General features: G+C 53.8%; 1 protein-coding gene across 1 annotated transcript in view; it reads right to left on the bottom strand.

The window, feature by feature from the left end:
* SDK2 (sidekick cell adhesion molecule 2) overlaps positions 1-16898 on the bottom strand; it is a 199388-nt gene that overhangs the window by 106888 nt on the left and 75602 nt on the right. The window contains 5 exon segments of the mRNA XM_007959888.1: positions 112-250; positions 333-523; positions 2542-2653; positions 11477-11610; positions 15571-15585. Coding sequence (XP_007958079.1) covers positions 112-250; positions 333-523; positions 2542-2653; positions 11477-11610; positions 15571-15585 — 591 coding nt within the window.

Raw genomic sequence — 16898 nt, 5'->3', positions numbered from 1 at the left:
GGTCATTTGGTCTGTTTGTTTCCTGGCTGCCTGCTCATAGCCAGGCTGGTCCTATACTCAGCGGTGTGGCTTTGAATGGGAGGCAGAATTGAGGAATGTCTGTGACAGGACAGGAAGCTCAGGGGCTGGGGGTCCTGGTCCCCATGCACCCCGGCCACCGTGTTACCTCTGGCCCGACAGGGGATGTCCACCACCTTCTCCATCTCTGCCGTGATGTGTCTCTCTGGCTCCTTGACAAACTGAGGCGGCTCTGCAGGAGGAAGGAGCAGGAGAGGGAATCCCTGTGATGTAGCCACCAGGGGTCACCCCCGCCCTGCCTCCTGCGTGCTCACCTAACACAGACAGGTAGGCCCCCCGGGCCACGGCGGGGACGCTGCTGCTGCGTAGGACGGCCTCACACTCGTAGTAGCCGGCATCGCTGCCCGTGGGGTTGGGGATGGTGAGCCGGCGGTTGTAGTCACTGATGCCCCCCGACAGCAGCACCCCGTCTTTCTTCCAAATGATGTGTAGCTTGATCAGGGGCCTGGAGGGGCGAGGGAGGCAGGGGTTCAGCTGCAGGGACTTTGGAGGCTGAGAGGCTGGGCAGGGGGTGGCAGGGGTGTGGGCTTGTGAGCCAGGCTGCCTGGTTCCACGCTTGGCTCTGACACTTTCTAGCTGCACTTGGGGCTTGGGCAAGTTCCTTTGGTGCTTGAGGCCTCAGTTTCCTTGTGTGTAAAATGGGGCAACTGTGCCTACCCATGGGGTTGTCGGAGGTGAGGCTTTAATGCAAATCAAGCCCTTGGGCAGTCAGCACTCATGTGCAGGGGCTGGGTCCCATACCACAGGAACTAACACAGAGCAGTGAGGAGAAGGAGGCATGGGTGAGGGAAAGTGACACGGAGGTGCAGAAGGACACACCGTTTGGAAGGAGAAAGAAAGGCAGACAGACAGACGATCCTCAGCCCAGTCTAGAGAGAGCAGCAAGGACTTGATGTTGATCCCTTTCCTGACTCACTGTCCTTCCTCCCACGGCCCCTTACATTTGGCTTGCCCTGGCACTCCTGCTTAACACCTGGTAGATTCTCCCAAGGATGGAATTTTCCAAAGTGGGGTCTGTGCTAGCTGCAGGAGGTACACAGAAAAGTTCCATGAGAAAGGATCTCATGGTCACAAAGTTTGGGAAACACTGGCTTGAACGACATAAGGCAGGTTTCTTTACTATGGGGCTTCCTGGGGCACTTAATACGCTCCACTGTATCCTGAAGAAGGCGCTCTGGTGGTGCAGTGGTTAAAACAACTGGCTGCTAACCAAAAGGTCAGAGATTTGAACCTACCAGCCGCTCTATGGGAGAAAGATGAGGCAGTTGGCTTCCGGGAAGACTGACAGCCTTGGAAACCCTATGGGCCAGTTCCACTCTGTCTTCTAGGGGCGCTGTGAGTTAGAATCCAGTCCAGGTCAGTGCGTGTGGTTTGGGCTTTGCTTGCATGAAGATGACAGCCTAGGAAACCCTGTGGTGCAGTTCTACTCTGCCTTCTAGGGGCGCCATGAGTCGGAATCGACTCCACAGCAGTGGTTTTTTTTGGGTATCCTGAAGGCTTTCCCTATATTCGCCAGGACGCTCCGAGGACCCTAACTTTGGAGATGTTGCCAAATGGACATGTTTTCCAGGAATCTTCTGTAGGAGGTGACCTCATGGCCATGACCAACTCTGTACCCATGATGTCAGCTTGTCTTTACCGAGCACTTACACAAGGGTTGATTAGGGGCCGAAGCTTAGCACTCGTCAGGCCTTAGGGGAAGCAGGTGCTCCATCATTCTCACTCCACAGATGAGGAGACAGGCCCAGAGCCTGACAGCTATGAGCAGGGACTTCAGAGGAAGCCAGCTGCATTCCAACTCTGCCAGAGGGCAGCTGGGCGGCTTTGGGCAAGTTGTTTGCCCTTGCTGGGCTTGGGTGGGGTAGTGACACCTATGCCATATGGCTGCTATTGAGACAAAGGAGATCATACTGGAAGGCACGTAACATGGTGTCCGCATACAGTGGCGCTTAATAATTATTTGTTTCCCGTGTGAGAGAAGTGAGGTCACAAAGGGCCAGGAAAGGTCTAGGATTGCCCCTGACCCCAGGTCCATCCTACCTCAAAGGCCATTCACTCAAGCACCACATGAACTATCCCCATGTGTGTATTCCTCTTACACACGCCTGCATACCAGGAGGGTACCTTGAGAGACCGCCTATTCCTCAGGCTCTAAGCGGGCAGGGTGGCCCCACCCAGCCCCAGGGCTACAGTCTGCTTCCCTGTGACCAGGAGCCTGGTTCCTGTCTCTTGGGCCACAGAGAAAGAGTAGGGCATCCTTGTGGTACAGTGACACTCTGATGACAGCTACCATGCCCACCTGATGTCTCATCTCCCGGCCAATACCCTCACTTCCTTCTGTGGGTCCTTAGAGGACAAGGCTTCCAGAGCTTTCTGAACCCTGACTGCTCTCCTTGGAATCCACAGGTCAGAGCAGCACCTGGAGCTAAGAGCCATGGGGAGTGAGGGGGCAGCACTACTGACCTGGCATTGGCTATACATTCCAGGGTCACCTCCGAGGTCCCGGCCACCACGCTGGTATTCTTGGGAGGGATGATGATGGTGGGGGCGATGGGGTCCGCGGGTCCCCCTACATCTGGCGAGAGGTCAGATGTTAGTGGGAGCAGAAGTCTGAGATCCCATCCCTCCCTGGGCCCATTAGAAGCTGATGTCATGGGAGACCTCTGTCCTCATGGAGTGGAGTAATGACCATGGGTGGCTCCTGGAGCCCTAAAGCCAGCTCTCCAGATGCTGACTTGAGACCCACTCCCCTCTGCTCTGCTTATGTGTTACTATGTGGGTATCCAGGGACAGCCTACAGAGACATCTGGCTGACCGCCAAGGCCTTCCCCAGCTCCTCGTGTAAGGAAATCACACCCACTCCCCTTATCACCTGGCCCTGTTTCATGGGCTTCAGATCCTCCTCTCTACCTGGATTTATCTTGTTTACTTCTGCATTGTCTTTTCTGCCACAATGCAAACTGCGGCTGAATCAAACCAGAAACCCTACCAGATGCCATCCAGTTGATCCCAACTCATGGTGACCCCGTTTGTTACAGAGGATAGCTGTTCCACAGGGCTTGCTTTTTCTTAATTTTGAGCTGTGATTTGGGTGGAAGTTTACGGATCCATAGGGTTTTCTTGGCTGTCACCTTGATGGAAGCAGATGGCCAGGGCTTTCTTCCATGGCATTACTGGGAGGGTATTACTGGGTCGAGTATGAACCATTTGTGCTATCTAAACCCATTCTCATTGTTGGTGAGTCCTTTCCAACTCACAGTGAGCTTATACAACAGAGTAGAACTGTCCTATAGGGTTTCCAAGGCTGTCATCTTGACAGAAGCAGACAGCCATAACTTTCTCTGAGGAGTGGCTGATGGGTTCCAACTGCTGATCTTTAGGTTAGCAGCCAAGTGCTCCTTTGTGCCACACAGAGACCCCAAAATTCATGTCCACCTGTGACCGTGACCTTATTTGGAAACAAGGGCTTGGTAGATGTCATCAAGTTAAGATGAGGTCATGCTGGATTAGGGTGGGCCTTACATTGAATATGTCTGGTGTCCTTATAAGAAGAGGGAAGTTTGGACACACAGACACACAGGGAGACAGCTACATGAAGACAGAGGCAGAGACTGGAGGGATGAATCTACAAGCCAAGGACTGCCGGCAAGAAGCTGGAAGAGACAGAAGGGTCTTCCCTAGAGCCTTCAGAGGGAGCGTGGCCCTGCCCACACCGTGATCTGTAGCCTCCGTATCTGTGAGGGAATTAAGTGTCTGGTCTTTGAAGACACCTCACTTAGGGCCATGTGTGACAGCAGCCACAGGAAACTCCTCAGTTGCAGAAGCCTCCTAGGTCTTACTCGCACCACTTCCGCAGCATAAGGAACACCATCTGGCACGTAGTAGGTGCTCAAGTACATTTGTTAAGTGAATGAATGAACAGGACTGGCGCTCTCATTCCACAGCCCCCAAGGACCATGACAGGTGTGAAAGAGAACTTCCCATGCGTGGGCCTTATTAATACAAAATTAAAAATCCCCTCACACTCTTCTAATAGAGGCAGTAGATTCCCTTCAGGCTTGGAACTGGTTCAAAATGGCACGGTTTAGTAATTGCCATCATAAACAAAGGTCGCCTGCGTTGTGTAGCAACTATATCTGTTGCCTGTGGTATTTTGACCGGAGGAGGAAGCAAACAACGGTGCCCTGTTCAAAGATGGCAGCCGAGCACCCCGCTCTGAATGGGTGCTGCTCTCCAGAGTCCTGCCAGTAATCCGGTCTCCCGCATCAGATTCCTGACGCTTTCAGGAGGAAGGACTGTGGCAGAACTTTGGGAAAGCAACATTAATGGCGGGACTCTGGACAGCAATGCACGTTCAAAGTGGCGTGTTTAGCTGCTGTCTTTGAGCGGGGCAGCTCTTTGCATCTGAAACCCACAACCAAACCCAGTGCCCGTGAGTGGATTCCAACTCATAGCGACCCTTTAGGACAGAGTGGAACTGCCCCATAGGGTTTCCAAGACTTCCAATATCTTCAAGGAAGCAGCCTGCCTCATCTTTCTCCTGCAGAGTGGCTGGTGGATTTGAACCAATGACCTTTTGGCTAGCATCAAATGCTTTAACCACCACACCACCAGAGTTCCTTGTTTGTTTCCTACGCAGGTCAGAATAGCTTGGGTGACAGATTTGTCTGTCATGCAATGTGTACGCGACCTTGTTACAATGGCAATTACTGAACCTTCCTGGACAGGTTGGAAGCCCAGATTTCCTGTGCTCTGAGTTCTTTATGATGACTCCAGGTTCCTCTTGTTGTGGGTCAGTGTAAGTCTGATGCTGGCAGAAAATCCAATATTCTCTGTACACCTGCCTCACGGCTCCTAAAAATATGACTTCCAAAGACTTTCTCTCACGACAAATCTATCTAGTTGGCCGTTTTCCAAAAGGCTCTGGCGGTAACAGGCCATGTTGATTGACACTGCCCTCAGGTGACAGAAACACGGTGTCCTTTATGGGGCCAGGGAGGTATGTGGTGGCTGAGACCTTGGCCCCATGGTGCTCTGGGCTACCTCGGCCAGCCGTCGGCTGTTTTCCTCTCCTGGACTCCAGGTCTTGCTGGAGATGGCCGAAGAAGAATGGGAATAAAATGTATAAAATAAAGTAAAATGAAGGGGGCAAGAAAGGAGGAAAATAAAGCAAAATAATTGCAACAATATAAAAGCCTCATGTAGGTGCTGTAAAACGCGATCAGATTGAAAGCTGCTGATATAGCTGAATCCATAAAAGTGTGCTCTAAATTGTTTATTACATACCGGGACGCGCAGGTACCACGGCCCAGATTAATGGGGCACAAGGCAGAGACAGACAGTTAGGGCCCTGGTCGGGGCTCCGCATGGCCGGCCCAGTGAACATGGCCTGCAGAGCAGGAACCCTGGAGAGAAGGGAAAATGTGAGGGTGACGAGGGCCTTGGGGCTGCTCGTGGGCTCAGGGAGGGAAGGAGGGAGAAACTGACACCCACCAAGGGACCCTGGAGCAGGGGGCAGCCTGTGGGACTTGAGGGAGGGAGCAGCAGTGACAGGGTCTCTGGGCCCAGCGAGGGAGGGTCTGGGGGTCAGAAAGACCCAGTTTAAAAAGTTGCTCTGCCCCAGGCCTCCTGGGAATGCTATTTGCCCTGAATCTGTCTTCCTGGGGGCAAATGGGGTTGTGTGAATTCAGCCCCTGGTTCCTCACACCTCTCTCAGGGAGGGTAAAACCTGGTTTGTGCCTGGCTGGGCTTCTGCACTAGGTCTCACCCAGAGTGCGGTGCCGGAGGGGTGTGTCCTCAGGTAGTGTACAGGCGGGGGAAGTGAGGTCAACTCCCATGGTTAATGGGTGCTGGGAGGGCAGGCTCCAGTGGGGGTGGTCTGGCACGTAGTAGGTCCTCGGTAAACAATAGCCCCCAAGCCTGGGGATTTGCCTGCGTGTTGTGGTGGGGAGAAGGTGGGGCTCTGCCACGCTGGACCCAGGGATGGTCCCAGAGGGTCCAAGAAGGAAAAGTTACAGACCCTCGGGGCCATGGGCTAAGGGAAAGAGGACAAGTGGCAGAGAAGGACAGAGAGAAGGACAACATCACCAGGATGAAGTGCCTACATGTAGGGGCCCTCTTTAGAGACAAAGAGGAAAGCCAGTGGAGATGTTTTTAAAAGAAGGGCGCTGAGTCCGGAATTTGCCACGTGGAGTTTGAACAGTAGGGGGACGTCTGAGTGGAGAGGGTCAGAGGTGTTCAGAGACATGAGACTGGGTCCAGCCGGTGCTGGGGACTGGGCAGCGTCCCCGTGAGCAGGAGGGAGGCGAGATCCGGGGAGCCAGGGGTGGGGAGAACAGAGGTGGAGAAGCAGAGGCTGGGCTTACACACACTGTGTGTGTGCTGGGGGGAAGTGCGGGAGAAAGGGGAGAGCCATGAGGGCCACAGAGTGGGGCAGCAGGACAGGAAGCTCGGGGACAGACGGCTGGAAGGAGGGGTTGGCCCATGAGGCAATTGTCCAGGGCGGTCAGGAGAATTGAGACTGGGAAGGGCAGGGAGACGTACAGGTCCCCCGTGACCAGGAGAGAAACAGAGCGCAGGGTCGGGGCAGGGCCAGAGCTGTAGCAGCCGGAACGGCACCCAAAAGGGAGACCTGTGTTCCCTCAGATCGGGGGCGGGGTGGGGGTGCTGAGCCCACCAGGTGGTAGGAGGAGTGGTTAATGGCACAGGTGTTATGGTCGGGGGTCCCTGGGTAGCACAGTAATCCAAACGATTGGAGGGTGAGGCCAGCCAGAGACACCTTGGAAGAAAGGCCTGGAAACCAGCCACTGAAAACCCCACCGGGCACAGCTCTTGTCTGACACCCACGGGGCGGCCCTGAGTCAGAGCTGGCGCCCCAGTGTCTGCTTTGTTTTTCCTGCAGTCAACGAAGCCCGGGCTCCTGGTTTTGTCAGCTGAGCATCAAGGCCGCGAGTTAACGCCTTTGGCTTTGCTGCCTCAGCTTCCTCATCCTTTTTATGATCCAAATGGGGATAAAAGCAACTGCCTGCCTCAGATGACTGCTGGACAAAGGAAATGAACTGAGCTCAGCAAAGAGCAGGGCCAGCGCCCGGCCTGCACGTGCTGACTGTGGAGCTCCCGGGATGATGGGGAGGCAGAGGGAAGCAGCCAAGGATGCCAGAAACGGCTGTGGGGACACATGGGCACTGCACACAGGACAGGCCTTACCGCCAGGTGTCCTCTGCTGTGGACGGGCACTGCACACAGGATAGGCCTTACCGCCAGGCCCTCTGGTGAGGAGTTCCAGTCATCCCCTCTCACGGGGCATGGGGACAGCCTGGTCAGGTTCAGGGGCTGAATGAACTAGTATATCTGCCTCTTTAACTTAACCTTGAAACAACGGCTTAGGCAAGGACTTACCAAAGTGGGAAGGACAGGATGGCTTTGAGGACAGAAGTCCCACTGGCCTGTGCCCACAGCCTGGGGTCCTCCGTAAGACCAACTCATGTGGGGTCCCTGTAGGACTCCCAGTGTGGTCCCTGCCAGCCCCTGCTCTGGGTGAGCTGGTGGCTGGTGGCTGGGGCCTGGAAGGAGACCCCTCATCTTGAGGAGGCTCATGACATCATCCCTGTGGGGGCACAGATGGTAGGGTCAGGACAGGGCCATCTTGGGGCAGATTTATTCTAAATTAGGGTTGGTCCCAGCCTGAGTAGGAGCAAAATCACAGGCAAGTCCGGACCAGAAGGAGGGGCCCCTGGATGTGAGCTCCTGACCTGGCTGGGGGCCCCAGGCTGGAGGGTGGGACCCACAAGGACAAAGGTAGATCCAGCTGGCCAGGGATGATTTGGAGAACAGCCTCAACAAATGCCAGCCACTCGGTGCTAAACTCCGGGGTCCGTTCTCCCAAGTCATCACATTTGATCCACTCAGCTATACTTTGCCGTAGACATCACTGCGCAGAGGGGAAACTGAGGCTCGGGAAAGTGAGACTCTTCTCAGGCCCCAGGGCAAGTCTGTGGTGGGGCAGGGGTCTGACTCCTCCCTGTCCTGGGCAAGTGTCCAGTATACTTGTTCTCCTGCTGCCCCCAGGCCCAGGGCGCCAATACGTCCAACAGGGTAGCCACCACCCACACCTGGTTCCTAAGCTCCGGACTGCTGCCCTAGGATCAACTGTGAATTGATTAGAATGAATTTACATGTAGAATCAAACACGGATCCTCCTTCAATTATTAGAAGGGTTTTTATGTGTGGAGCAATCCAAATACACAAGGCTGCTTTTTCAGCTCTGAATTTTATGAACTCTAAATACAGATCAAGTATTTCAGATGAAAATCCCGCATCCAAATTGAGATATACCACAAGTACACAATCTCCAAGACTTAGTACTGACAAAACCCACATAAAAGATCTCATTGGTATTTCTTATATTGATTCTATGTACAATTGATAACATTTTGGAAGTATTGTGTCAAATAAAATATGACTAAAGGTGTGCCTAACCCAAGCCTTGGTATTTTCAGTCACCTCATACGTATGTGAAAGCTGGACAATGAATAAGGAAGACCGAAGAAGAGTTGATGCTGTTGAGTTGTGGTGTTGGCCAAGAGTGCTGAGAGTACCATGGAGCCAGAAGAACAAACAAGTCTGTCCTGGAAGAAGTGCGGCCAGAATGCTCCTTGGAAGCGAGAATGGCCAGATTTTTGTCTCACCTACTTTGGTCATGTCAGAAGGGACCATTCCCTGGAGAAGGATGTCATGCTTGGTAAAGTGGAGGGTCAGCAAAAAAGGGGAAGGCCCTCAAAGAGATAGATTGACAGAGTGGCTGCAAAGACGGGCTCATATATAGCAAGGATCATGAGGCTGGCTTAGGACCAGGCAGTGTTTTGTTCTTTTGCATGTAGGGTCGCTATGAGTCAGAGCCGACTTGATGGCACCTGACAACAACAACTAAATGAATTTCACTTCTTTCCTTTTACTTTGTTAAAAATGTGGTTCCTGGATAATTTACAATGGTTTCTGGACCCACATGATGATGGGGCGGCTCTGACCTTCAGCATAGAGTCCCGGTACTCCGGTGTGGACCTTTCCGGAGTTGTGACAGTCTGTGAGGTCAGCAGGGTGACACCTGGGCTGGGGACAACTTTGGGGGCCCCTGGCCTTGCTTGCTCCTTCTCCATTTCAGAAGAGCATGCTCCCTCTCCCCGGGACTGCGAGATGGTTGACTCTTCCTCTGAGGAGGAGAGGGGTGAGGAAGGGAGGGCAGGGAGGGGTGAGGCGAAATAAGCGAGGAGCTGGAGATGAGGGAGGAGGAGTGGTAACTGCTCCTCATAAACTGGCAGGCAGGGGGACTATGTCATTGACAGGAACAGGGTTTGGAAGTGCAACCACTTGTGGGAGGAAAGATTAGCTAAAAATCAGCCAATCTGCTCCCAGTTCCCTACAAACCCCCGTGTGAGGAGGAGGCAGGAGCGGTGGGCTGGAAAGATTCAGGGGTGAGGCTGGGCAGGTGGGGTCAGGCAGAGGCCCTCCCTGGGGCCAGCTGGAGTCTGGGTGGGGTTGAGAGGAAGCAGAGAGTGAGCGACCCCCACGGTAAGTGGGGAGTGTGGGTGGGCTCGCCACCCATGGGGAAGAGCACAGAACGGGAGGCCCTTCAACCTGGGGCCTGTCGAGGGTAAACAGAGCCACTCTGGAAGATGTCCGGCTTTGACTCTGGTTCTTCGATGTCCCCTCTTGCCAATGACTGGGTCTCTTTGGTGCTGGCTGGTTGCCGTCAAGTCGGCCCTGACCTCACGTCTAACAGAACGAAACGCTGTCCAGTCCCGCACCATCTCCTTGATGGTTGGTTCATCCGAGCCCATTGTTGCAGGTACTGTGAGTCAGTCCATGTCACTGAGGGTTTTCCCTGAGGCTCTAGGCGGTCTGATCACTGGGAACGTATAGGGAAAAGCATCTCCCCTGATGAATAATCCCCCTTTTCCTACAGCCATGGGCTGGGACCCAGGCTGCTGGGACGAGACTAAGACCCCGGCCAGGTGGATGCCAGTGGTTACACCCTGAGCCTAATGGGACAGGAAGTAGAATGCCACCCCTCCTTGGCAGTCTGAAACTTGGGTGGGGGAGGAGGGTGACTCTAGGGGATTAGGAGGGTCCTGCAGAGCTTGAGGGGCCAGGGATGGGGAAGGGAGGGGCTGAGGAATGTCCTGCGCTCTGGGGCCCTGGCAGACAGAGGCTGCGATTAAAGACGGGCCTGGGAAGTTCCCGTGCCAGTCTGCACCCTCATCCTGCTGCCGGTGGGTGTGCATCTGCGCAACCCCAGATGATCGACGAGACTTGCCTTGGAGCAGGAGCTGTACAGATGTGGAGGGACATGCACATCTGGCTATCCTGGCTTGCAGATGTGCTGCTGCTGTGGGAAGCTGCAGTCTCAACTCTGTTTGTGGATTTCCTGCCTGGGGTTGCTGCCTGGGGCTACCCCGCCCACCTCTGCTGTCCCACAGGCAGGGGAGAGCCAGGCCAGTATCTCCATCACAACAGATCAGAAACCTGGTGGAACCAGTCTTGCTGGACCAATACTGCTTTGCCAGAGGATGCTCAAGAAGGGGCCCTTTAATTCCCTACCCTCTGTGCTCTGCCAAGTTGACATGAGCCCTCCTGGGGAGAGATAACCCCTCTCTGAAGATAGGTAGAGGGGTGCTTTCAGGCTGCAGCCTGGGCTAAGCCCCTGTCAGTGAGGACAGGCCTGGCTCCCAGGAAAAGCAACACTATGTGTCACTGAGGAGTCTTGGGGTGGTGCAAACAGTTAAGTGCTTAGTTGCTGACTGAAAGGTTGGCGGTTCAAACCTGCCCAGAGGTGCCAAGGAAGAAAGGGCTGACAATGGCTTCTGAAAGGTCACAGCCTTGAAAACAGAGCAGCTCGACTCTGCACAGGGGGCTGCCATGAGTGGGAGGTGGCTAGGCAGCCACTGTGTGTGTGTGTGTGTGTGTGTGCGCGCGCGCGCGCACGCGTGCGCACGTGCGCCAGCTGAGTTGGTGCAGTTAGTATATTTCCTTAAACATGGGCTCCCTGCCTCTTGGAGTGCTGCCCCAGTCACCACCCCTGTAATCACACATGCACACACGCGTGTGCTCTGTTCCTCCCCGCTACCGGTCTCCAGCAGTCCTGCTCAAAGCCAAGCTGAGTGGCCCCTGTTGGGATCCGAGGTCTCGACTTGACATGGGACTTGGTGTCCGGAGCTCAGCTTTCTCCTGCCCTGTCCTCCCACCGCCCAGCTGCTTCTCCTCCTCTTTGCAGACCAATTCCTCGGGCGCCTCCTCCCTGCTGCCCCCCGCACACCCCGCCTTCTATCATCCCAACAATCCCTGGAGAGCAGTTGTAGGATTTAATGACCCGCTGGCTCACAGTCGCCCTGTGCTTACTTACTCTCCACGGCAAGAGTGATGGGCTGGCTGGTCTTGTTATCCCCGTTCTTGTCATTAACAGCCTGCACATAGTAGCGGCCTGCATCGGGAGCCACGGTGGACAGGATGACAAGGGTGTTCTCCAACGTGATGGCTCTGGGAAGAGAAAAAAGGAGTTCTGAGAGGGCCCGAGGGGCCTGAGGATCACAGAGGGTGCAGGAATGAAGCAGGGGGCCCGGATGAATGGACTGTCCCTCCCCGCTGCAGAGAGGGGGGCTGTGTCCCCAGTCCTCCTCCCCAAGTGGCTTGCAGCCCCCTTCACGTTTAGCTTGTAGAGAATGCCAACATGCTGCCAGTGCTGGGGATCAGACCCAATACACCAGTTCATGCCCACAGGTCTGAGACTGGGGGAGCCCACAGGCTTTCCTCCTCCTCCTCCAAGACTGGGGAGAGGTCTCTCCCACGAGCACCCAGGAAGCCTGCCCTCCGCCATGTTCCAACATCTGCATGCATATCTCTGTACCATGTGTCCACACACTAAAAAAATGTTTGAAATGAAAGAATGAATGAGGAATAAATGAGTGAACGAATGGGCGATGATAATGAATTTAGAAATGAGTAGGGCTGTTCCGAATCAATGTTGTAAGCATAATGCTAGCTTTGTTTATGAGGCCGTAGTGATTCAGGGGTAGAATTATTGCTTTCGAGACCCGGACACCCAGGTTCCATTCCCAGCCAGTGCATGTCAAGTGCAACCGCCACCCATCTGGCAGGGGAGGTCTGCGTGTTGCCAGGATGCTGAACAGGTTTCAGTGGACTTGCAGGCTAAGACAAGGAAGAAAGGCCTGGTCTAGTTCTGACAATCAGCCAATGGAAACCCATGGATCACAACGGACTGCTGTGTAACCAAACACGGATCACAGGATGGCACAGGCCCAGGCCACTTCACTCTGTGGTGCATGGGAGCTGACTGGACGTCTGCTAACAACACCAGCAACAAAACTTGTTTAGGTTGTTTTGGTTGATTCAAAGGTCACAGGTCACTTGTCACGTAGACTTCTGGGTTCTTATCTCCCTCTGGCCCATTGTTTGGGTATCAATTTCCACCTCATTGAAGTCAGGCAATAACAATGGGAGCAGCCGGGCTGATGAGGTGGGAATAGGGGGCTGGCTGCTTGCCACAGACCCCGTTCCTCCTGCTAAAAGCCCATCTCACAGCCTCTCAGCTGTCAAGGTCCCCTGGAAACCTGGAGGGCTCATCCGAGCCAGGAGCAAGTGCCCATTAACCGTGGGTAGCACAGTCCAGGAGTGTTGCCCACACCAGCTCTGCCTGCACCCTCCTCTTGTTGATTCTCCCAATGACAAACAAAACAATTAGTTTGTCAAGTCTGTCTCCGGTTTTAATGTGATGTGCCCAAGACAGCTGTTAAACATCCTTAATGTTAGTTTAACAAGGACAAATCCAGTTGAATTCTTTTCAAATTTTCCCATTAGGTGAATGTTACAGTTTTAAACAGACTCTCAAATAAACATCCCCGCTAATGCCCCTCCAGCCCACCTCTCTCCCTGCCTGGATGCACTGGGTTTGTCTCTCTCTCCTGGTTTTGGTTCTTCACATGCTGAGGCTCACCCCACCCACAGGGCTCTGGGAAGTAGAGAGGGAAAGCCACCACCACCCCCAATTCTTGGGTACCCTAATGATGTCCAATTGTAATTTTTTTTTTTTCCAAATGGCTCTTTTAACCTCCAACAAATGAGATGTTGGAGTTCCTGTATACTGCCAAAGGTGAACATGCTGGCTGCTAATCCAAAGGTGGCAGGTTCAAGTCTACCCAGAGGCGCCTCAGAAGAAAGGCCTGGTGACCTACTTCTGAACAATCAGCCTTCGAAAGCTCTACGGAGCTCAGTTCTACTCTGACACACAGGGGTTGCCATGAGTCGGAATCGACGTGATGGCACCTGGTTTGGTTTTTGTTAGTGAGGTGATGGAGGTGGGACCAGAGCCAGGTTGAAATAAGTAAAAACTACAAAAGGGGCAGGGATGGTGGCCATTTCTCCACCAGGGAGCTTTCAGTGGGCTCTGCTCTCCTGCAGGGCCCCTCCCTGTCCCTAGTGTATCATGGAGTGAGCGAGGGTTGAGGGAAGGGAGGCCAGGGTGTGTCCTTTCTGTGCAGGGCACTGGCAAGGGTCAGGGAGGGGGCAGCGGGAGCTCTGGCCGCAGCCCTACCTCACAGGTGTGGCCTCAGCCTCCTCACCTGTGCTGGGGCGGATTCAGGTGCTGGCGAGGACCTGGCCCAGGCCCAAGGTTGAGGCACTCAGGCCCCCCCCCACTTCTGTTCTTCCCCCACTTTGCTCTGCAGCTGTCCTGCAGCCCACCACCAGTCTTGCCATCCCTCTCCCTCACACACAGCCCTGATCAGCATACAGTAGAATCTCAGGGCCCACAGGGCATGGGTGTGAGTTCTAAATGAGCAGCCAATAGGAGGCAGAGAGGCTGGGAAGTGAAAAGGCCCCTCGACTTGTTCTTTCCCTGATCTGAGCAGATGGTTTGGGAGGACTGGCATGATGATTTCTGGTGGAGGTCTCTGGGCTTGGTGACCCTTCTGTGTGACGACCATCCTCTGTACTTCACCTTCACCTTGCACTCAGATGGCTTTCCAGCTGGCACCACCCCAAAGGCACTGCACCAAAGGAACCTGGTAGAAGAATCCTTGGGGGTCCTGGGCAGCAGGACCCCACACTCAAGGCAGGGGTCAAGTTATGTTTCCAGCCACAGCTCCCCCACCTCTCCAGCCCATTTACTAGGCCTTTCCAAGTCCTCTGATTGGTCCAGCTCCCACCCCACCTCCCACCCACTACTTCTACTTTTTCTGGGCTCCATGGGGCCCCAAGGGAGCTCTGGTGGCGTAGTGCCTAAGGCACTTGACTGCTAACCAGAAGGTTGGCGGTTCAAACCCACCAGGTACTCCTCGGAAAGAAGATGGGGCAATCTACTTCCGTAGTGATACTGCCTCGGAAATCCAAGGAGGGGTCACTATGAGTCGGGTCCAACTCGACGGCACATAACAACAACGACAACAACATGGGGCCCAATGGATAATCGAATTAGGAATAAAATCACAGCCTAGAACCATGACCCCAAATGTGTCTTTGTTAGGATCTTGCCTTCTTTTCAGTGAGTGGTGGTGGGGTGGGAGGTGCTGCTCGTCATGCAGATGGCCCAGCAGGAGCGCCCCCGTGCTCCTTGTGGCCCTGTGGCTGACAGCACTCATAAGCTGAGTTTCTACTGCACAGACACCAGACTTGCTTCTCAGGACCCCTATCTCTGTTATGAATATTAATCTGCTGTCATTGCTGAGATAAGACCACCACGGTGGCCTATCATATATTTGGTAGGAATGTCGGTGGGGGTGGGGGTGACCATAAAGGTATTCGTACACAACAGGAGTTATCCTGGTGCCAAAAGGTGTTGGGAATGAAAAGGGGTGGGGTGAGGACAGAGAGGCCAGGAATGAGAGAGGGGTGGGGAGAGTATTAGGAAAGGGATGATGGGAGTTAGGAAAGGGATGATGGGAATGAGGTTGGGAAACAGTTTCATGTACCAAGTAGGAGATGACTGTCTGTCCACACCCCTCCTCCTGCTACCATGGCAGACATTACTAATCAATTACATGCTTTTTCCCACTAAGTCAGGAGGAGGCCTCAGAATGCTTCTTAGCACAGCACTCCAGGCAGCCACTACCAAGTGATTGGCTTGCAGGATCTTGTCCTTGAGGCCTCAGGGCATGTGAGTTAGCCTCAGAAAGGGGAGTTAGCATGGGGCTGGTTTCATGTGCCTGTCTCTGCAGTGAAGTGGCAGAGCAGTGCCTTTCTACAACACAGCCTCCAATTATATGAAGCAGTTATCCATGCTCTTTGGGCTTTACTGAACCTCATCATCAAGCCGACTCTGACTCATGGTGACTGTAGTAGTTAAGGTTGTGTGCTGACTTAGCTGGGCCTGGTTGAGTGGCTGGGCAGCTGGATGTAGTTATTCCCCATGATGAGACTGGCAACCTCTTCCATTGTAGAATCAGCTGCTTTAGGGATGTGGTCTCCTTCCTGTATATACGAAGCAGCTGTGAGGAAGGTCTAGGTTTTTGGCACACTTGGACCCTGCATGTAGCTGAGTCTTCATTCAGTAGCCTGCCGTGTTACCCTGCTGATCTTGGGACTTTCAATGGACTTGAATCAATAGCCTGCCGTGTGGTTTGGTAATATCAGGACTGTGCCTTCTCACTTGGCGACCTTGGGTTTGTCAGCCTCAGTAGCCAGCAGCTGCCTGAGAGAAGCGATGCCTCTAGCTTCAGTGGGCTCGGGGCAAGAGGCAGAGCTGAAACCCAAGGTCGAGGGGCTTTCACGCAGCCCCTAAAGCCTGGCACTTTGAACTCGGACTTCTAGCCTCCAAAACCGTAAGAGAGTAAAGTCCTGTTTGTTGAAGCCATCCGTTTGTGGTATATTTCTGTTAGAGCAGCACTAGGGAACCACAACAGCAACGCCCTGTGTGTCGGAGTGGAAGGAACTGCACTCCACAGGGCTCTGCGGCTGCCATCTTTCGGAACCACATCACCAGGCCTTTCTTCTGAGATGCCTCTGAGTGGACAAGAACCTCCAGCCTTTTGGTTAACAACTCAGCACATTAAGCGTTTGCCCCACTCAATGACTGCTACAAATGCAGTCACTGTCCTGTCTGTGGATGCCTTTGTGCTTATCAGCCCCTATCTTTCACATAAGACAGAATTAAGGCTCCTGACTCTGGAGCAGGTAAGCTTAGGACCAGCCCCACCACTTACCAGCTGTACGCAATTTGCGCCAAGTCGTTAAACTTTGGGGGCTTCATTTTCCCATCTATAAAATGGGCATAAAATGAGCCAGCTCACAGGTTGCTGTGAGGTCATTCACTCAACAAGGAGTTTGTGAGCATGTGCTCCAGGCACGGAAAAGGGAATGAACTGAGAGGGAGTCTCCCCTGGAGGAGAGGATGAGGTGTGGCACGTGCCCAGCACGGTCCTGAGAACACGCAGGCGCTCAGAGGCAGCCACGGTCACAGCACTGCTATGTTATTCTGTGAGTCCATCCGTATGCATCTCGCACTTGACTTAATGTTCCCCCAAAGGCCTGGACTGCCCATCTTGTTCTCTGCTTCCTACAGAGATCAGGTTCTGCCTTTCTCCACAGTGCTGTTTGGTCTACGGGGCAGCCTGAGTGGACTAGCAGAGAGGTGGCCTTTCCCATTTTCTGGGAATAGGTGAGAATTAGGCCCTGGGTGGTACAAATAGTTAACGAGCTCAGTTGCTAAAGGAGAGGTTGGATCTTGGGACTTTCAATGGACTTGAATCAATAGCCTGCCGTGTGGTTTGGTAATATCAGGACTGTGCCTTCTCACTTGGCGACCTTGGGTTTGT

The sequence above is a fragment of the Orycteropus afer genome, unplaced genomic scaffold (assembly GCF_000298275.1).
Source record: "Orycteropus afer afer isolate SDZICR_OR568_19922 unplaced genomic scaffold, OryAfe1.0 scaffold00018, whole genome shotgun sequence".
NCBI lineage: Eukaryota > Metazoa > Chordata > Mammalia > Tubulidentata > Orycteropodidae > Orycteropus > Orycteropus afer.
Note: the sequence above shows the minus strand (reverse complement) of the source record. Positions and strands in the feature narration are given on the sequence as shown.